Source organism: Varanus komodoensis, unplaced genomic scaffold (assembly GCF_004798865.1).
Source record: "Varanus komodoensis strain SLA01 unplaced genomic scaffold, ASM479886v1 scaffold8, whole genome shotgun sequence".
NCBI lineage: Eukaryota > Metazoa > Chordata > Lepidosauria > Squamata > Varanidae > Varanus > Varanus komodoensis.
In genome coordinates this window covers 3,526,118-3,548,685 of record NW_025336481.1, presented here as the reverse complement: position 1 = coordinate 3,548,685, position 22,568 = coordinate 3,526,118, and the positions used below count along the sequence as shown (strand labels likewise).

Genomic DNA, 22,568 nt, shown 5'->3' with positions numbered 1-22,568 from the left:
TTCGCAGGGCTGCCCCTTGAGATGTGGCACATGGGGCCTCGCAGAGGCGCCTGCTCCCTGTGCCCGCCCCGTGCCCGGTCCTAGGAGGGCCGAGACTCACCCCGCTCGTCGGACTGCAGCTGCGCCTCCAGGTCTTCGGGGGACACGTAGTACTCCTGCTCCTCCCCTTCCGGCGGCTTCGGCTTGCACTTCCCGCAGCAGCAGTTGCAGCAGCAGCAGAGGCAGCAGCAGCAGTAGCAGCCCGTGATGAGCCCGCAGAACATAAACAGTGCCTGCGCAAACGGGAGAGAGGCTGTGGAGACAGCCGGGACACCGAGCCAGCCCTGCCCCTCCGCCCCGGAGGGAGCTGCAAGCAGCCGCTAACCCGGACAGTCCTCGGCAAAGGCCACCCAGCCGCGGAGCTGTGATGGGACGGGAAGCCCCGAGCCAGACGGCCGCCTCTGGCCCTCTCCCTGGGGCCTTGCGGCTGCACGCAAGTCCCATTTCTAGCTTGCCCCTGTGCTACAGGACAGGGCAAATCCCCACGTGTGGCCCCTCAACTGGTGTGGAACTGGCAGGTCTCCCTGTATCCCCACGTGGCATGGCCCCTGACCGGGCTGGCTGGGGATGAGGGGAGGCACGGCTCCACATTTCTGGGGGGCGCCAGGATGAGAGACGCTGCTCAAGGAAAACAAACAGGGCTGAGGCTCGGAAGAAGAGCAGAACGGCGGGAATGGGTGGGCCATGGAGAGGGGGCCAAGCACTGCTGGGCTGGACCACAAGGCTGCACAGGCGCCAGAGGAATGCGCATCCCTCTCCGTGCTCCACGTTCCCTTCCACAGGGGGCTCGAGGGGAAAAGCCAGGAGTGCCTCAACCAGAGCGTGACAATAGTGCTTCACGTCTACTTTCACCAGGAATGTATCTTCTTGATACATTTATCTAACATTTCTATATACCACCCTTCATGAACCAATTCTGGTGGAGTTAAAGCAACAGTTAAAAGTGAGATCAGAAAACACAATAAGACAGAAACTTAATCAGGCCAGGCACGAAACTAGACAGATGCTTAGTTAAACAAATGCATTTTCAATAGGTACCCAAACAACCGGTTGGGTGGCAGCGGAGGTGGATTTCCAAAGGTTGGGTGCCAAACCCAGAAGGCCCTGCTGTTGATTTCCAGGAGATGTCTATGTGCAGGCAACTGGACAACCAGAAGGCCCACATCTCAAGTCTGATAGAGGACTGGGATCTCCCTCAGGGAGCATGGCCCAAAATTATTTATAGCCTGAGATGACAGCATCACTTTGAACTTGGCTCAGAAACAAACAAACAAACAAACAAACAAACAAACAAACATGTCAATTAATTAATTATATTTCTAGGCTGTCCATCACTTTTGTCTCTGAACGGCTTACAGAAATGTGCTGGCACCCAGGGACAAAAGTGCAACATGCTCATGAAGGATTTTCCCCCTTCCCTATTTTGCCTCAGGAAGCTATTTCCCTCTAAGCAAGCCGTTCTGAAATGATAAACCTTGCCTCCATGTTGCACCATGCCAGGAATTTAAGTATGCAGCCCAACTTCTCGTAGTGCCTGTGCAGACTCAGTAACCTCACAGAAGGTTCTTCATGAACTGCAACCTCCAAAGTCGATTCAAGGGTAGTCCCACACAGAGCGCATCGCAGTCATCCTGGCCTGAGGCTACCAACGCACGGGCTCCTGCGACCCGAGTCCAGGACCAGCCACCGCAGGCAGGCATGTGAAAGCTGGCAGAAGGCGCTCGTAACCACCAATGCCTCCTGGGCCTCACACGACAGGGCTGGCTGCAGAAGGCTGCACATCCGATTGCTCTGGGGTCTGCAAACCTGCCCAGGGCAGGTAACCAGCCCAATTCCTGGACGAGAGATTCAGGACTCAGAGTTCGTCGACTTGCCCTCACCCAGCTTGCCCTCTGCTCGCTCCAGCGGCAGCACCCGAGTCAGATGTCAAAGGGAAACAGAGTGGGCACCACTAGTACAGTGGGAGCACAACCTATCAAATCTCAAATCACTCTCTACGGCGTCACAGAGAAGACGAACAGCACGGGGGACAAGACACTGTGGTGCCCCACAGTATCCATGCCAGGGGGCAACAGGCAGGGGCAGAACCCCTGCGACCCAGTGCCTCTGACCCCCAACCCTCAGAGCCAGCCCAGGAGGATACGGTGCCAGGTGGTACCAAATGGCATCAAATGCCACTGAGATCAGGGAGAATCGCCAGGGCTGCACTTCCCCTGTCTCTCCCACACTAAAAGTCACCCAGGCGGAGTCTGTCCCCAAACCAGGCCATAAACCAGCCCAGCACAGGCCCAAATGAATTTTCTCAAATTTGCTTGCAAGATGACTTAACCTAACAGTGGCTCAGTTTAAGAAAACCTTGATGTGTTTTAACTGTAGACCTGCTGGCTGCTTAAACTTTCAAAAGCCATTCAAAAGCAGTGGCGACAGCAACCAAAGGTGACCTTTCCCCACCACCCATTCACAATCACTTCAGATGTTCCTATGAAACCACCTACAGATGGTAGAAATCACAAGCTGGCATGCCCTGAAATGAAGTTAAGGGCCCTGCTGTATAAGCCACCCCAGAGGGTCATGTACTAAACCAGTTAACTCAATTCAACAAGCATCTATTCCTTTAAAATATGTCTGAGCCCCTGAGGACTTTTAGGATCAGCTGCCTCAGCCTATTAAGTGTAATATTGCCCAAAGTGTCTAGCGTAACGCATCTGCGATGCTCCCATGAGCACCAAGAGAAGTTGGGCTCTCTCTTCAAAAGCCCAGGCGTGGTACACAAGGGCTATCACTGCAGAACTGCTCACCCAGAGAGCTTGCTGTGCGGATTCAGCTCCTCCCTTGGGGCAAAGAAACCGGGGGAGCGGAACACAACCATGCCTGACTCCTCCTAACGGGAAACCAGCATGCTCAAAAATGAAGGGAAGGGACTTGGAAGTGTAGCGTCACATGGCTTATCAGAGCTTTAAATGCTAAAAGAAAAGACCACAGAAGTTGCTTTGTGCAGCAGACTTACCTGACTCATGTCTTTTTCAAACCACAAAGAGCCTACAAAAGCATTCTAGGTTTTCAAGAGGCCGTATTGCAAAGAGTGTTGCGCATGGAATATTACTGATCTTGGCCCAGAATCCACATTTTGTCATGGCTGTAGTTAATTCAATTTGATTACCCATTACGATTAATCATTATTAACTGGGCAACTGGCTTCCTAAAACTATTTCTGATAGATGTGCTTATAAAACTGCAGGTGGCAACCAACATCTTAGAAAGGGGCATGCCGCCTCTCTCCCATACAGGAGGGAATGCAGCTACAGCACATGTATATACGTTATCTTTAAAAAAGAAAGCTGCCTTCTTTCCTCAGCAATCTTTTTATCCACATGCAAATCTGATCAGTAGACTGAGTACAATTAATGTGATCAATGAAAGAAAACAGGCTGCAGCTCTCATGCTTTTTTCAACTTGAAACCCATAGCTAATTTTCCAACACAAGGAGGGAGGCCAAAGGATCCAGCAGCCTAGGAAGCTAGTCCAAAGCTGCCTGAAGAAAACCTGAATGCTTGTTTTCCCTACAACTCTTCATGGGGGCGGGGGGAATCTTTTGGGTAAGCACTGGAAAGCACTGCTCGCTTGTTGCCAGTAACTGCACAGGGTTACTACACAGGCAAAAGTCATTCGCAGGAAGCACGCGTGACTCACCTTTGCCCACCAGCTGGACAGCACAAAGTACGTGTTCACATTCTCCTCTCCAAACTGTTCCGCTACATACAGACCCAAAGAGCCATACTTATCGTAGATATTTCGTTTCGTTGCATCCGTCAATATCGCATGTGCATTGTTGATCTCTTTAAATTTATCCGCAGCTTCTGGATTATCTGGATTCTTATCAGGGTGATACTTTAATGCAAGTTTCCTATGGATAAAAGAAACCATATGAAGAGCCAGCTAAACACAAAGAAGAGCCGCTACATGAGACGGACCCTCTGCCCTGCCCATGTTTGTACATACACCGCCTCTGCGCAAACATCTTTCCCAAGAGACACAAAGGCATTACTTTTTAAGCAGATGTAACTATTCTGCTAAGAGGAACAAAAGGTGATACTGTCCATACATGTTATGGATGAAAATCCATCTCTGCTAGTAAAATGTGAACACCTTAAATATATCCCAAGGTAGGAAAAAGGCTCTCTACCATCCATTTATATCAAGGAATAACTTTGATTATGCTAGTTCTGAAAAGGTTTTGAGGTATAAGAATGCAGGAAAGAGTGTGTGTGTGTGCGGGGGTGGGGGGGACAATGCAGCAGTGCAGCAGAGCTGGCAGCCAAAGGCTGTGTGTGGGGTGTCAGCAATGCGTTGATTTTAACAGCCACATCTAACGACAGAAACACAAACACAGGGCGAGTCAGAAGGGGCCTCCCAGGCCATTCAGTCTGACTCCTGGCTCTGGTTGGCTCTGCTCACGACATGTCTACCATGTGCATGCCCAGCCTACCCTTGGACACCCTGACCAATGGGGCTTCAACCACCTCTCATGGAAGCCATTCCACACCCTCGGGGTCCTAACCCTCAGGAAGTATTTCCTGACATCCACCTTGAACCTTGGTTCCCTGAGCTTTGCTCCATTGGAACATGTCCTCCCCTCCACCACAGGGGAAAAAAGGTCACGATCCATCTCTGCATGACACCTCTTCACATACCTGTATGTTGCTAACAGGTCCCTTCAGAGTCTCCTCTTCTCAAGGCTGAAAAGACTCATTTCCCTCAGTCTCACCTCATATGGCTTTCCCTGCAATCCAGTCACCATCCTTGTGGCCCTATGCTGCATCGATTCCAACCTGGCTATATCTTTCCTGTAATGTGAATGTAATACTCCAGTTGCGGGCACACCAGAGTCATATAGAGTGGTAGTAATACCTCTCTCGATCTAGAAGCCACGCTTCTGGCTATGCATCCAAGGGTGGCGTTCGCCCTCTTGACCACCGCATCACACTGCTGACTCATGTTCAGCCTGCAGTCAACCAGCACCCCAAGGTCCCTTTCACAAGTGCTGCTCTCCAGCCACTTGTCCCCCAACCTGTACTTATGACAGCTATTCCTATGCCCCAAGTGCAAGACCTTGGACTTATCCACACTGGACGCCATCCTGCTGTCTCCTGCCCACTTCCATAGTCTGTCCAGATCCTTTTGGAACTGCAAAAGGAACTCAGTTGTGGCCACTGCTCCGGTTTTAGTACCATCTGCAAATTTGATCAGCAGACTGTTCACCCCTTCTTCCATGTCGTTAATGAAAAGACTGACCAGGATTTGCCACTGGAACTTTGGTTTGGAATCTTGGTCTAGATCTTCCACAGCCTCAGAGTCTCCTTAGCACTTAGGGATCACACAGACTGACCCAGATCCCTGTTTATAAATGTTATCGGTGAATAAATATGAAATGCAGGATCTCAAGCAGGAATCAATTAGGGAGCAGGACCGTCCTATTTTGCCTAATCAATGGATTGCCATTTTGGCATGTATCTGACATGTCAGTAGCTCTTAGGCTACACTTTATTCCAACTACAACAACAACAACTACTACTACAACCTGCCGTTCTGTGACGCAATGTGTCTTGAATAATGCATTGGGTCAGCGAGCTGCCGGAGGTGTGACACAGTCAATGCTTTCTTTAATCATACATTTTGGTAATGTCCAGCAATTGCCACTTTTGGGAAGAGGTTATAATACAGATAAACCTTGCAGTGGAACACTCTTTAATATTTCTAATTCATACATCCTCTTATATCCGTTGCCTGCTTCCTGAAAGTCAATGTAAATAGTTTCTCTCTGTCCTTTTGATAGCTAAAAGACTGATACTGCAACACTGGAAGGATACATACTTATCCTATAATGCAGTGCACTGCAGATCTAACAGTGCTTTCAACATTTGAACAGGTGGTATAGAGATGCCACTTGTGAATGGACACCTGTATGGATCTTTGATCAACTTCTGTTGACATGTGTGCATGTTTTTAGAAAGTCGCATTTTCTTATACAAACACACATACATCATATGTATTAACTGAAATTGATATATCAACAAATATGTGGTTATATTTGTTCTTTTGGATGGACTTTTATTGTTTCATTGAAATTTACAACATAAATAATAATAAAAACAAAAAACAACCACTAAAGTATACTATAACTGAACAGGGAAGTTCCATTTAGTTATCAAGGCTAATGGTCATTGGTGGAAGTCTCATCCATAAACTTGTCGAGAGCCTGCTAGACCACTGATTCTCACCACATTTTGCTGGGACTTTGTCAACCCTACAATTTTTACAAAATATAATGGCGTACCAGAAACAGATATTAGACAAATGCTGTATCAAGAGCGTCCCTGAATCTGACACCCCCACTCACTCCAACAGATTCTGGGGCAACAAAAGCGAAGCTATTTGCTTGCCATGCTTTTGTTCACTAAAGAAAACCTGCAAAGGAAATAGCTTTCTTCTTCAATGCAAACTCCACTTGCATTTTGCAGAAAAGATCTGTGAAGAATCTGGCCTGACTGTGGAGGCTTCCTTGAATGAATGAATGAATGAATGAATGAATCCACAGGTTCTTTCATTCCCACCGAAATGGTATCATTCCTCCCTGAATTTCCTTCAGCAGCAAAAGGAAGGTGGGGGAAAAGGCACTGTCCTAGAATTGTCCCTTCAAGCCACTGTTCACAGATCTCTTCACACATCTGCATTTGTTTCTATGTTCAGACGCTGCAGGAATAGAAGGAAAGCACTCTCTGGATCAGAAATCCATTGGACACGCCGTTTCTCACTAAGTCATGGCCATGGATGAGTTACTACTGACCTCTAGTGTAAAATCAGTTTGCTGCAGTTGTAAACTACCCCCGTGCCCACCCAGGAACTGTCCTAAGACGACTGTCCTTTACATCAGTGGCTTACAGAGATGAGGAATGCAATCTTCCACCTACCACCCACCAGAATTAAAGCAAGGCCATCAAAAGCAATGCTTAGAAGTTCCGTGCAGCAGGCAAACTGAATATATTTCTACAAGTATAATATATTACCAAGGCAGGACTCATCCCTGAGTCACAGGGAGCGTCTTCCATTGCCAGTAAAATGGCTGTGATGAAGACGCCATTTCTTAAAAGAGTTATTAGCTGGAGCATTGACCAAAAAAACCTAAATCATCATTCTGAGCTATTACTCTACATAAATGAGGAAAGACTGTATTACTCAACAACACAATCTCTAAAATGCCAAATTCTGAAAAGCAGCCTGAACAGTGCCACCTCAAGATACTGCTAGCAGTTACACAGCAAACGATGCATTACCTTAAAGGAACAAAATAAGTACCTAGCTGGTAATTTGTACTCAATAGTCATGTTTCTGCCTCTCCTGGAAGAAAGTTTCACACCCTTTGTAATCTGAGCAACACTAAACTGATCAGCTAAAGTGACAACATAAACTTTTCTATAGAGGAGTACATCTATTTCTGTTGATCCAACAAGTATTTCAATGGACAATTAGTAAGTATCTTTTTAAAGTCAGAGAAGGTCTTCAAAAAATATTATTTCATCAAAGAACAAATGATATTCAGGAGTCATGAGAATACAGATCATGTGCAACAAAATACACAAAAGTATAACAGCAACAAGCAAATAAATACATAAAGAAATCGCTTGGTAAGCATTTAAAAATCTGTTCCCCAGATGATATTTCTGAGATACCCCAAAAGAAGACAGATGTCAAAGTGAGTTCCCTTCCTGACCCAAGAGTGAAAAAGGTTTGGATGAAGGAACCTTCATGCTATTTTAATTTTCACAATGTTTATATTTTAAAATATCATTAGCTTGGATAAAATACTAGCTAGGAAAAATATTTATTAGAGTTCTATCTCACTTTTTCCCAATGAACTCAAAGCAGCTTACATCATACTGCTCCTGCTGCTCTAAGGCTTATCCCCACAACAACAACCCTGTGAAGTAGGCTGGGCTGGGAGTCTGTGACTGGCCCAAAGTCACCCAGTTGGCTCCATGGCTGAGTGGGGAATAGAATCCACTCAAATACACTATACCACACTGGTTCTCGGTATGTGCAATAGTTGCTCTCACCATCTCAGTGTCACCTCAAGAAGCCATAAAAACAAGAGAGCCATTTGCATAATCACAGAATAACCTCCAGGTTATAGAAACCACAATGTCTCTGGTTCTGACTCCCAAGCAGGGGACTATCTGAAGTTCAACCTATAACTTTAAAAAATAAAACATTCCAAAGAATCCATTTTCTACTAAGTTTTAAACCAAAATACATGAATGTAGGTCACATGTGAAGATACTTTCTTTGACTTTCCAATATAACTGCTCTATTTATGACCAAACAACTAGCTAATGACCCTGTCCAATCCCAGATCACCTCATTATTTTTTAAATTTTAGAGAAAAGACATGTTAAATCTCAAAATCAGGGCAAGGAAAAGCTTCACAGGAGCACTACATGTTCTCCTTAAGATAATAAATGTTGTGAGAATAGCTTAACCAAGTTAAACTTCAGCTAAGTTCTTTACAAAGCCTTTGTTTACCCTCCAGAGATAGGAATCTAACAGGTACATGGAGAGGTGAACAGAAAGCTCTAATCCTGTTTACAAGAACTGATTAGCAGAGTTTGAGTTAAGATAACTCAAGTACCCAAAGATGTGGGGGGGGGGGGGGGGGGAGGAGGGACAATTATATTAAAATATGCTTAACATGCAAATGAACCTAATTCATATTTTCATCCTCTTTCTTACATTTTGTGAAATGACAGAAATAAATGAATTCAGTCACGAGGCAAACATTATTAAGCAGGCTGTTTTGCCACCACCATTTAATTTTACCATTTTTCTTAAACCAGAATTGCAAACACTTCAGGGAGTGGGGGTGTCCAGGTGTGGGGGAAGATGGGTAGAAGGGGACTTTCACACACCCTTCCTGCTGGTGCCTTCCCTTCAGGATACCTGGTTGGCTGCTGTGTGACCAAAATGCTAGACCAGGCAGCCTTTTGGTCTGATCCTGCACAGCTCTTCTTATGCTTTCTGTATTAATCATGGCAACATTATTCTGACCAAGGACCTTGGGGTGGATTCCCATTACCATGTGTTTAAAACTGAAATGGAAGCTATCACCTGAGAGGTTATGTTTTAAATAAGCCAAGCTGAGTACAGTAATTCTTGTCATCCAAAGTGTTCAGTACACCGATGAAGAAGGAAGCTCGCAAATACCAAAAACATACACTGTGGTAAACCATGTTATTCACCCATTCTAAGCAAGCAAACTGCAATCAGAATGAACTTTTTGCCACCTTACCGGTATGATTTTTTAATATCATCGGAGGTGGCATTCTTGTCCAGTCCTAGAACATGGTACAATGATTCCCCAGATGTAGACAAGGACCTCTGCCTCTGGTCGCCCATTTTGCATCAACCTGGAAAGAAGAAAAGCACATTTAGGGTATGGAGTGAAGTCAGCATGTAACCTTGGTAATGCCAGCACTGTGCAATGGGGAGGGAGTTAACCTTGGAGCAAGTACATTCCCCAGTCTGACCAACCTCACAAAAGCACTGGGAGGATCAAGGGGGGGTGCCCCCATGGGTGCTGCTCCGAACAACCCAAGAGAAGGGCACGCTTGGTTTCTGCGCTTGCTGCAGAGGAGGCACCGCGTCCCTCCACCGCCAGCCCGCCCCCTCACCTGCGTGGACTTCCCTCTACTTGTCTGCTCTTATGGCTCCCTGCACTGATTTATTCAAGACTGATCTGCCCCTTTCTGCTAATGAGCATCATCCCATCCGATGGCACTGGTCACCGCTGATGCATTACATTTTGCATGAAGAATTTACTTCGTTGCTTTAGCCCTGCTTTTTATCCGTTTCAATGGCTGTATAGGCACCCCAGCACCTGAGTTCTGAGAATCAGTGCCAGTCTGTATTACTCACAGCCTCATCTTCTCCCCTCTGAGCCTGAAAGACTGAAGTCAGTTTTCTGGAAATAATGCTGTTCCCCTTCCTGATCACATCAGCTGCTCCTTTTCCATACCTCTTCCATCTCTACCTTTAACACTGCCTCCATGAGGGGAAGCCAAAAGTGTGCACCACACTCTAAATACGGACACTGTCAAAATACTGTAAAATGGCAAAGAGTATTATAGTTGTGCTAGGGTCTATATTGAAGAAGTTGGCTTTTTAAACACGTCTGGGAGTTTGAGTTAGTTTGCCACACTAGGCACTTCTCCACGATCTACCTGTCCACCCTCTGGTGCCTATATAACTAAGACACGGTCATCAGTTCAATTGTCATTCACAGAGTATGTGGGAACATGAAGGTAATTCTGAGCTCAGGAAGCAGTTATAGGCACAATTAGTAGAAAACCTACAATAAATCTATATTTTTTAACTTTAGAGTAAGGCAAATCCCTACTGAGATGCTGTGAGAAACAGGTGAAGCCTCATTGCCATGCGCAAGTCAGTTCTTAGCATACATTGTAAGCACCACTTTCAGAGGCCTGTATTATTCGACAGCCAAAGTGTATCCATTTAAGCACACAGGAATGACATACTTCGGGGACAGCAAAACGTTCAAGCATTATTCATGATGTCAGGTCAGAGAAGCTGCATCAGATGGCTGAAGACTGCAGAAACTCAGAGCAGACACAACGTCTGTCTGGCATATTAATGCAGCCTGAAAAGCAAGTGCAGAGTTTGCGGAAGAAATCTGCCAGTCCGCATGCTTCTGGGCTGCTGGGAAGCATTCCACGCGTCTTGTGTGATACAGGCCCTTCCCTTTGAGTCTACACAACATGATCGTGACTCATGGAGGAACGCTCTCCGCCCTCAAGCCCAACAGATGACTAGCTCATCCTACCAACAACACAGCATCGCCATCTGATCTGCCATGAAATGACAGCCAGCAGCATAAAATATAAACATTTTATATTTCTACAATGCCTTAACTAGGTTCCAACTGATATGTGGGGATAGATTAAAATGGGCAACGCTACCAAAACCTAATACTGGGAACAATGCTGCCATTGTTTCCGAGTAATGGAATAGAGAAAAACAAACATTGCCATTTCATTTATCCATAGGACTGTCTTTTCCCACAGAAACCTGCCCACCAATTTTGTTCGGTATCAGACCCCTTCCTCGCAATCACCACCTTCAGAAAAAGCATTTTCTTGGCAAAGTTAATTACACACAAGTTAATGAATTCTCCACAACCCTTTTAAGGAGGGTCATTTTGAGGTCACACAAGTTTGCTGTTCTTCAATAGTTTAAGGACATATAATTGATAACCCATCTATCTATGTTGAAAGAGCATCTCTCCCCACACCTATCCCATATGAAAAGGTACATTTATCAACCTACAAAGATGACAGACAATGAAACACACAATAAGGGGGCTGGGGAAAGAAAATAAAACTAACTCCCTGGAAATGATGTGGCTGCAATGACTCGCCTTCCCTCATGAATGCACAGGAGTCGCTTTATTATTTGTCAGCAACTAAAATGGTGGGTAACCAGATGCAAGAAAAGCACAATTCCTTCAAACTAACACAGTGAAAGAAAAACATCGTCTCATGCACAGTTGTGGTTGGGTTGGGAGACATGTTCACATATTATGAAGGGCAGTCACAAGATGGATATCCTGGAAAGCAGAACCACAACAGGTTGAAGAGATGACAAAACTGAAGCTGCACCCTCCCCACAGAAAGTCTGAATTACACATCCTTTCCTGACCGAACCACAGGGCTGGTTATTACAGTGTTTCTAACTGACTTTCTGTTCGAGATGTGCAGCACAAAATTTGAGAACAACACCTCTCGAAGTGTCAACGATGCCAACCACAAGGAAACTGTAGGACAACTATTTAGGGAGCAGAACCACAGGTGGCTGCCACAAAAGGCTCTGAGATGTGCAGCTGGGCACATCTGCAGCAATTGCAACAAAGTTTTAATTAAGTATTACCATTTTGTACATATTTGTGACATTATGTGTTTCAGATATGCCACCTAGGTTGTTTCAGTTTTTGCTGTCTGTTACTTGCCTCTCTGTCTTTTAATTCATTTTAAATTGTTGTTTTAATTGGGGTAATGAAATAACATTGTTTAATCTGTTATGCTGGCCCACATTGGCTTTTGCTGGTCTATGACCATAACAAACAAGCAAACTTTTATTTTAATGCTATTCGCCTTCAGGTTGCTCTTCCCTGTTGAGGCCATACAATCCTGCTTCCCAGGAACTCGAGGATGGCAGTATGGAAGCCCCTGGCTGAGCTTTCCATCACCACCTTTGCATCTGGCCCATTACATGGAGATGTCTGGTTAGAGTGATTCAAGCATTAGCAAACCAAAGCAGTATCTCCCCAGGAAATGGTCTTTCCTTGTCAAGGCTAATATGCAGGCCTTTCTTTCTGTCTTTCTTTCTTTCACGATACTGGCAAGTGCATATAATTCAGCTTCTGCAGACATTTATGGTAAAAAGAAATAATTTTGGCACAAAGTACATCTGAAAAAGCAAGCACCACCTAAATTTGATTTTCTCCTGTCCAAATTTTAACCGAGCAAGGCCTTTCATAAAGCCAGGAGATTATCACCTGCCATTCTTCAGCAGCAAACACTCCAAGACAAGACGGCCTGCCAGCTATTTTTGGATTAGGTCACTTCAAGTAGCCCACACTAGATTAAATAGGCCTTTGCAAAAGGTATTTTTAAAGCACTCTTTTCTCAGGCAGCTTAACTCTTTCCCTTCGGTTGCACTGGCCCACTACTCTCAAGAAAATATGTTTAGAAAACAATACAAAACATGCTTCCATTATCTGATTCAGCACTTCAATGAGAAACATCTGCATTCCACAGCAAACACAAATACTCTGATGCTCACACCAAGGAGGCATGTGACATCCATCCCAGAACTAAAGCATAACAGGAAAAGGAAATACGACTTGAGGCAGCATGAGACAAAAAGCAGCAGGCTTCTGCCTTGACAATCCTGCTCTCAGCTCAGATGTGAAGAGCTTGTAAAACACAGAGAAGGCTTCGCCAAAAACAAACTTCCACGTACACCACTAATCGTTCCTGAGAGCTTTGTGGTGTGATGCTGTTGCTCAAATAAAGCAGTCGAGCCTTCAGCAGGCCTGCAGGACTTCACCCACGTGAAATTTCCTGCATATTTGCCTGAAATTAACTGAAGCCCAGAAATGTATTTCTTCATTTCCCTCAACTACAAACTGGGCAGCAGTCACCATCCGTTTTATTTAATATATTTATATCCTGCCTTTTCCCCTTCCGATAAACTCAACACAGCTCGCACAATTCTCTTCCATCTCTCAATCTTATCCCTACGACAACAGCCCTGTGAGGTAGGTTAGGCTGAGAATCTCCAGCTGCCTTGTGTCACCCAGTGAGGTCCATGGCTGAGAGGGGACTAGAATTCAGATCTGCTGAGTCCCAGTCCTCCACTCCTATCCACTATGCCACATTGTTAGTATTTAATGCTCTCCCGGTTCATTTATTTTATTTAAAGTTTTTATAGACTGTCCCTCTACTAGCATCTCAGGACGGTTTACAACATGCGACAAGTAAAATAGAAATTAAAATGGCACAGCATGCAGTAATAATAGAAAACACATTAAAAACAACTGAACATTAAAATAACAGGAAAATAAAAAGGTTTTTGCCTGGCGCCAAAAAGAAAAAAGCATTGGTGCCAGGTGAACCTCTCTGGGGAGCATATTCCATAACTGAGGTGCCACCACAAAGAAGGCCCTCCTCTGGGCAACCACCTTCCTAATCTCCTTCAGGGAGGGCTCCCGGAGCAGGACCTCCACCTTAGATCTCAAGGGGCAGGAAGGCATACAGGGAAGGAGACATTCCTTCAGGTATCCAGGACCCAAGCCATTTAGGGCTTTATAGGTAATCACCAGCACCTTAAATTGGGCCTGGACTGCCACTGGCAGCCAGTGTAAGTGATAAAGGACCAACATTATATGCAAATACCTGCTAGTCCTGTAATATCCTGGCAGCTCTTATTCTGGACCTACTGAAGTATCCAGACCGTCTTCAAGGGCCCTATTGCATAAATAGGGTGGCTACTTATGTATATACAAAAGCACAGCAGCTGGGACAAATTTGGCATTCTGAAGATAGCACTATGAATTCTAAAAAACAATTCTCCAAATGTTATGGCAGCAGAGAACTTATCCAGGAAATGACTTCAGAAGTCTATTACCGAAGAATTAAATTGCTGAAATGGCTTGCATTGGGTTGCCCATAAAAGAAAAGGCTAGGAGTTACATTATTTAGTGGGCTAGAAGGCCCAACCCAGGAAAGGGGTTGGCAACATTAAAAAAAAGAGTGAGAACAAGGAGGAGACTGCAACCAACAACTGCCAATCATTTTTGCCTACTTAACTTTGATTCCACAGTAAAACCATCTTTCACCATCAAGGTGTCAAGTATCTTGTGTACATTCAGTGGTAACATTGCCAAATCATTTCCATTCCAGGCTGCAAGGAACCAAAATGTGCAGTCACCCTCAAAGTGGGTGGGTACTTCTGCAAGGCACTGAAGAGGGACTTGGAGAGGCAGCCCGCCAGAAGGGAGAAACTGCTCTAAGCCACAAAGTGGTAAGACAGAAGAGGAAGTTTAAGCCCTAAGTAGAAGTGAAGGCAGAGAGGTTTCTTGTCTAAAAGAACAGGCTGAAGGCAAGGAGAGGAAAGAACATTATCTGAGTTAAAGATTTTTCTATTATGCCAATTTTTCATGTTTTTATAGTAGGCTGGCCCTGTTTATGAGATACTGTAAACTGCCTAAAAGCTTCAGCTGGTTGGGATCACGGTAAAATATAAAACAAAATACAATAAAATAAAATAAATTGAAAGAAGCATGGAATCACAGTCACTGGTATAGTAAGGGCAGAAGAGAGCTCACAGTGACCCAAGATGACTGTGCAGTGGCACACAGAAGGAAGGGAAGCTGGTCAGAGGGAGGAGTGGTTAGCACAATGCAGCGATCGAGAGAAGTGACCAAGAGAACCTAAGAACGTAAGAAAAGCGATGCTGGACCTGACCAAAGATCCATCTAGTCCAGCTCTTTGTACATATGGCGGCAAACCAGCTGCCCACAGGATCCCTCTGGCAGGATGGGGGCAAGACCTGCTCCTGCCCAGCTGCTCAGCAGCTACTGTAGGCAGGCTGGCCGCCTCTGGTCAAGGAGGGAGCACATGGCCAGTGAGACCAGTAGCCTCTGATCGCCTCCTCCTGCAATCCCCTTTGAAAGCCATCCGGATTGGTGGCCATCACCACTTGCTGTGGCAGCAGCTTCCACGTGTGCTGTGTGAAGACATCCTCCTTTCGGTCTGTCCTAAACCATCAGCTTCATAGGATGACCCCGGGTTCAAGTGTTCAGGGGGAGAGAGAGAAATGTCTCCCTCTCCCTTTTCTCCACACCATGCATTATTTAAAACACCATTATCATATCTCCACATACTAACCATTTTTGTAACTTAAACAGTCCCCACTGTTGAGCCATGGCTTATAGGGGAACTGCTCCAGCCCCCTGATCATTTTCTCTGTACTTTTCCCACCTCAATAATGTCCTTTTCAGGGGAAGGTGAGCAGAACAGAACACAGCAGAGAAATGAGAGCATCAACATATTACAGTCCCCAAGGATGGAGCAGGTGGCTGAGAGGCAGGGAGGAGTAAAAAGCAGGAGTCAGAGAGATGCGAAGTACGAGTGAGCACCGTGAAGGGAGTGGACTTTAAAGAGCAACAAGGAAAAGGGAGAGGAAAGGCAAGGTCTTCTTTCCTCCACGATGCCAAGTATGAGACACAGAAGGCCAGCAGGCAAGGGGGCTGCTATGGAAATACTGAGCAACGCATGTGTCGGACAAGCGCAAGAAAGCGGAAGGCACACGTGGAGCATTGCAGGAAGCTCAGAGCCTGTGCTACAGACAAAACGACCAAGGAGAGAAAACATGAGAGCAGTGAGGGAGCAGGGAGAAGAAATAGGAAGCTGGGCAGAACAGAATGAACCCAAACTCCACCATGGACAAGAGCGTGACAAGAGTTTTGACATGTGGCAGCAGGTGCTTCGAATTAGAATGCATTCCAAATACACCATTTCCCTTTACTTGGAAACACACAGGGGTTCCAGAGGTGCGGAATGCAGTCAGTCCACATGGCCCTGTTCCAGAAGGCAAAATTCCAACTCTGGCCCAGGGAACAAGGTGCCTGCCGACCTAAACTACACACCCAGAGCAATCTGAGTGCGAAAAGTTATAGAAGGCCCCAGGAGGAAATGCAAAAGAATGCTTCCTAACAAGGTTAAAAGAGAAAGAAACATACGTTAGCCATGTTCAGATATATTGGGGGGGGGGAGGTGAAACTGTTATGCAGTCCACTTACTGATGACAACAGCAAAATAGTGGGTTTAAAACACATGAAAGCAGGCCTGTGCTGAACATTATGAAAAAGAAACCTCTATAAGGACAGTACAATGGTCTACCTAAGGATGCTGAAATCTCCTTTGGCAGTTTAACGTAAATATTACTTGCATTGTTGCATATGGCTCTGCATTTAGTCAACATGGTACAAACATGCTCTCAATTCGACTCAACTTATAAATGTCTACAGTCTGTCTGAACACCTTTTGCTTTAGACAGAGGATGAACTGCATACACAGAGTCCCTCTCCTAATAGCATAGACTAATGCTGGCATTATTCACAGAGGATTTTATCTCCCAGGTGACCTACCTTTTCACCTGAATAGTGCAACCTGAAGAAGGAAGTTCACAGATCTCAATACAGTTGCTTTTGTGATTCTAAATGTAAAACAGCCAAACTCTGAATTTCTGTCACCAAGTATGTGAGCAGACAAAGGGTGAATAAAGTGGCTGTCACTACCCCTGTGCCCAAATGATTTCCACCACGTACACTCTAGTGCCTCCCAGAAGGAACTGCCACCAACTAATTCAATCTGCAGCAAAATTCCTTCTTTACTTCCAAATATGAATTGAATATAGAAGTGAATATTGGCATAAACAAGCCAAATGTAGCAGAACTTGTAAACAGCACAGACAACATGAAAGCAAAACCTGCCAGGCTCCCTTCCTTTCCCAGCAGAGGGGGAAAGAAATTTCATAACCTAGGAACAAGGCTTCCTTGTTAATGACTTCGAAACAGATCAAAGAGAATCTTGCAGAACTGCATGGGCCTAGAGCATCCCTAATATACCTCGAGAACGAATCTAAGGACACAGTGAGCTTGCTGAAATGCATGAAATACACATGCATGCCCCGTGCAATGGATTCCCCAGCATTAGCATTTATCATGGGCACGGGCTCTTATTTGGCATGTTCTGTGATGTACGCCTACTATGAAGAACGACATCAAAAAGCTTGTATTTTCTTTCAGAACCTGGGAGAATACATTATATTTAAGACTGCACAAAGACATAAAGAATTATTAATTGGTTGGTACTCAATAACAAATGCTGCCTAAATGAACCAGATTTGAACCACTGCTGAAACACAGCAAGTGCAATTCCAGGGCAGAAAGGAGAGTTCTTCACCAAGAACTCTGCATCGTAGTGCATTGGGCACATCAGGCATGTATGGATCAAGTTAGAAGGCCATGCCTGGTGTCAATCCACACCTGGGAACCTGAGCGCCTACCAAGCCACTGCAAAGCAGGGGTGTGAGGGTCAGTTCCAGCTGAGAAAGTGCAGGCAGGAAAGAGGGGGAAAGTTTGGTCATCTTGCACTCACAGCTTTCCCATAACAGGTCCTGTCTCCCCAGTGCCAAATAAGCTTCTAGAACCCCCAGTCCTGCTCCCAAATATGCAGCCCTGGCCTCGTTCCGCTTGCAAACCTGCCAGCCCTGAACTCAAAATAAGGTTAGATGGATGGAAGCAGTTCTACATTAAATAGCAGAGGACAGTACTGCCATACACACAAAATAGGAATGGAAAGCCAAAAAGAAACATAGAAACAGAGCGAGTCAGAAGGGGCCTCCCAGGCCATCTAGTCTGACCCCTGGCTCCAGCCGGCTCCGCTCACGACATGCCCATCATGTGCATGTCCAGCCTATCTTTGAACACCCTCACCAATGGGGCCTCTACCACCTCTCGTGGAAGCCCATTCCACACCCTTGGGGTCCTGGCTGTCAGGAAGTGCTTCCTGGCATCGAAATGGAACCTTGGTTCCCTGACCTTGGCTCTGTTGGAGCACGTCCTGCCTTCCTCTGCAGGGGAGAACAGGGCTCTACCCACCTCCGTGTGACACCCCCTCATATACCTGTGTGTCGCCAACAGATCCCCTCTGAGTCTCCTCTTCTCCAGGCTGAAGAGACCCAGTTCCCTCAGTCTCGCCTCATACCCCATCCCCTGCAAACTGGCCACCAGCCTCGTGGCCCTACGCTGCCACAGAAGTTTGCTTTTCACAAGCAGTGGGTTATCTGGTGGGTATCTAGTGAACAATCACAGCATCACCTCTCCCGCAGCCTTTTCAGGTAGTTCCATTTCATGGGGCTCCTGCATGTCCTGTACCTTTAAGGAGAATGGCTTGCTACACACTCACCAGCCATCTGTTATGCATACGAGTCCGGGAGGATTCCCTTGGAGAGGTTTCTCTCTACCAGCTATGAAGAAAGGTAATCTCCTGGATTAAACAGCATCCACTCTTAACCATTCCCACACCAAGCACAAAGTACATCTGGTTAGTCAGAACTACTGAAAAGGGAAAAAAGTCCATGCGCTGAACTCCTCCTGCCCATTTTTTTTCATTACACGCCTTGTTTTTCAGCAGTTTATCCAATGTTTATGCATATTATGTCAGATTTAATTTAAATTAACAAACATTGCTGCTCTTGGAGTCACTACGGTAATTCAGATTCCCTGCTTTATCCACAAATTAATGCATGTCTGCTCTCTCATTTTATAGCTTCATGGTGGAATTACACTAACTGGTCTGATTGCGGAAGGAGAAGGAAAAAAACACTAACTGGTCTGACTGCGGAAGGAGAAGGAAAAACCCAAACCTGACTACTGCAGCTTCCATATATTATTTCTCCCCAAATTATCCAGGGCAACAATCCAACACTCTCAAATTCAATGCTGAGAATAACTGATTAGCATCTCTTTGGTAGAACACCAACACCAGCATACATGAGCTGCTTTGCGAAGAGACTGCAAGAGAGCGAGAGAGAGTTTGCTTGGCACTTACAACACCTCTGTTTCTGCAGTTCATTGAACTGCGAACTGCAAGCTGTCTTAAAGTTATCGAGATGCTTAAAATTCACCCTCTCACAATAAAGCAACTGAAGTGGGATAACAACCACTGATCCCAAGATGCCTACTCAGGCTTAGTAATGAAATTCTGTCTCTGAAGCCATCATACCGGCCCAGGCAGATCCACTGATCTAGTCCATCTCGGACAGTGGCCAACCCGCTGCCCATAGGAAACCCACAAGCAGGACAGGAGGGCCTGCTCAAGCTCTTCAACAACTGGTATTTATAGGCATAGGGCTTCTGATACTGGAGGAGGCAGAGAGCCACCAGGACTTGTACCCACTGAAAGCCTTCTCCAAGAATCTCCTGCTAAAGCCATCCACACTGGTGGCCATCGCTACATCATGTGGAGATGAACTCCACAGGTTACGTCTGTCTGCGTGAAGAACCCCTTCTTTTGATCTGCCAGGAATCTCCCACCAGTCAGCTTCCTGAGAGAACTTCACAAGGTTCCACTGTTCTGAAAAAGAGAAAAATGTTCCTCTTCTGTCATCCTTATTTGCCTTAGTTCATCAGATGCCCTTCCTAAAAGCATCAGTTCAGATGCAAGGACCTGCCTCGTATTTTCCATAGTTAAGAATGATGAAAAGAATTTATTCAATTTCTTTGCCATCTCCTTATCCTCCTTTAATACTCCTTTAATTCCATTTTCATCCATTCCTCAAACTGAATCTCTAGCTGGTTTCTGGATTCTCATATATTTACAGAATTCTTTATTGTTGGCTGTGACGTATGTTTGTTTGGCTCTGCTCGTCCAAATAGGTACGCAGCTGGAAAATCAGGCTAAGCTGATAGAAGGTGGCCACCGTGGGCAAATGAGAAACAAGTCCAGGAGTATCCCTAAGCTGCGACCCTTATCCTTTAGGGGAAGCACAACCCTGGCCAGGACAAATGGACTGCCCATCAACAGAGTCTCCGTCTTGTCTGCACTGAGCTTCAGCTTATTGGCTCTCATCCAGTCCATTACTGAACCAAGGCACTGATTCAGGACAGTCACTGCCTCACCTGGACCCCACCAGCAGTTTTATGTAGATGTTAAAGAGCATGGACGCCATGGCACAAATGCCACGGCACACAGCAGCAATCCCCCAGCTCCACCAGCTGGAGATGGTCAGCCAGGGAGGAGTAGAAACACCACAAAGTGGTCCCTCCAACTCCCAATCCAGCCAGCCTCTCCAGAAGGAAACCATGGGCAATGGTATCGAAAGCCGCTGAGAGATCCAGGAGAATCAATAGGGTGACGCTCTCTGTCTCTCTCCCAGCACTGGTCATCTCAATTCCACAGGGTGACCAAGATAGTTTCTGTTCTGAACCCAGGCCTAAAGCCCTTGAAATGGGTCTAGATAATCTGTTTCCTTCAAGAGTGCTTGGAGTTGCCCAGCCACAGTCCACTCTAGTACCTTGCCCAGGAAGGGAATATTGGCTATAGGATGATAATTAGGGTTTTTAAGGAGTAGTATAACCACCACCATCTTTAAAGGGGGAAACACCTCTTTCTCTCTCTCTCCACCCCCCCCCCCAACTTCTCTCTCTCTCGGAGGCATTCATCACCTCCTTAGTCCAGGGACGAGTTCCCTGATGATATGCCAGTGATATGCTCATTCAAATACCTTTTTGCATCTTATTGTCTGCTTGCATCTCCTTTGTGCAAGCTTTGGGTCACTTTTGTACTCCTCACTTGGGCATTACTTCCAGTTTCTGAAGGATTACTTTTTCTTTCCAATTGCTTGACACTTCTCATCAGCCATACCTCTTGTACTTGGTGCTACCTTTCCTAACCCAAGGCAAACCTGCACTCTGAGCTTCTACTGTTGAGCAATCTCAATGCATTTTGAAGTAATTTAGGCCTCTTGGCTCTCCCTTTCAAAGTTCTTTTTACCATTTCCTTCACTTTAGAGAAGTTTCCTCTTTTGAAGTCATAAAATCATGTTGTTGTTGTTGTTAGTCCGACCCATCGTGACCCCATGGACAACATTCCTCCAGGCCTTCCTGTCCTCCACCTTCTCCCGGAGTCCACCCAAGCTCACGCTGACTGCTTCAGTGACTCCATCCAGCCACCTCATCCTCTGCCGCCCCCTCCTTCTTTTGCCATCAATTGTTCCCAGCATTAGGCTCTTCTCCAGGGAGTCCTTCCTTCTCATGAGGTGGCCAAAGTATTTGAGTTTCATTTTCAGGATCTGGCCTTCTAAAGAGCAGTCAGGGTTGATCTACTCTAGGACTGACCGGTTTGATTGCCTTGCGGTCCAAGGGACTCACAGGAGTCCCCGCCAGCACCACAATTCAAAGGCCTCAATTCTTTGGTGCTCAGCCTTCCTTATGGTCCAGCTTACAGAGCCATACATTGTAACTGGGAAAACCATAGCCTTGACTATACACACTTTTGTTGGCAAGGTGATGTCTCTGCTTTTTAGTATGCTGTCTAGAATTGCCATAGCTTTCCTCCCCAGGAACAAGCATCTTTTAATTTCTTGGCTGCAGTCCCCGTCTGCAGGAAAATTAAATCTGTCACTACCTCCATTTCTTCCCCATCTATTTGCCAGGAAGTGAGAGGACCGGATGCCATGATCTTAGTTTTCTTAAATGTTGAGTTTCAAGCCAACTTTTGCACTCTCCTCCTTCACCCGCATCAAGAGGCTCTTTAGTTCCTCTTCACTTTCTGCCATGAGTGGTATCATCTGCATATCTGAGGTTGTTGATATTTCTCCCAGCAATCTTAATTCCAACTGGTGATTCATTTAACCCCGCCTTTCTCATGATGTGCTCTGCATGTAAGTTAAATAGGCAGGGCGACAGCATACAGTCTTGCCGAACTCCTTTCTCAATTTTGAACCAATCAGTGGTTCCGTGTCCAGTTCTCACTGTTGCTTCTTGACCCGCATATAGGTTTCTCAAGAGACAAATAAGATGGTCTGGCACTCCCATCTTTTTAAGAACTTGCCACAATTTGTTGTGATCCACACAAGCAAAGGCTTTAGCAGTCAATGAAGCAGATGTTTTTCTGGAACTCCCTAGCTTTCTCCATGATCCAGCGTATGTTGGCAATTTGATCTCTAGTTCCTCTCCCTCTTCGAAATCCTGCCTGTACTTCTGGTACTTCTCGGTCCACATACTGCTGCAGTCTAGCTTGTAGGATTTTGAGCATCACTTTGCTAGCATGTGAAATGAGTGCAATGGTGCAGTAGTTTGAACATTCTTTGGCATTGCCCTTCTTTGGTAT

At 45.7% G+C, this 22,568-nt stretch overlaps 1 protein-coding gene across 1 annotated transcript in view; it reads right to left on the bottom strand.

Annotated features, from left to right (window-relative positions):
• DNAJC5 (DnaJ heat shock protein family (Hsp40) member C5) overlaps positions 1–22,568 on the bottom strand; it is a 47,303-nt gene that overhangs the window by 8,355 nt on the left and 16,380 nt on the right. Inside the window, exons 3-5 of the mRNA XM_044455184.1 lie at positions 9,380–9,497; positions 3,730–3,943; positions 101–272 (exon numbers count right to left, since the gene is read on the bottom strand). Coding sequence (XP_044311119.1) covers positions 101–272; positions 3,730–3,943; positions 9,380–9,486 — 493 coding nt within the window. The 5' untranslated portion in view covers positions 9,487–9,497. The remainder of the gene's footprint in view (positions 1–100; positions 273–3,729; positions 3,944–9,379; positions 9,498–22,568) is intronic.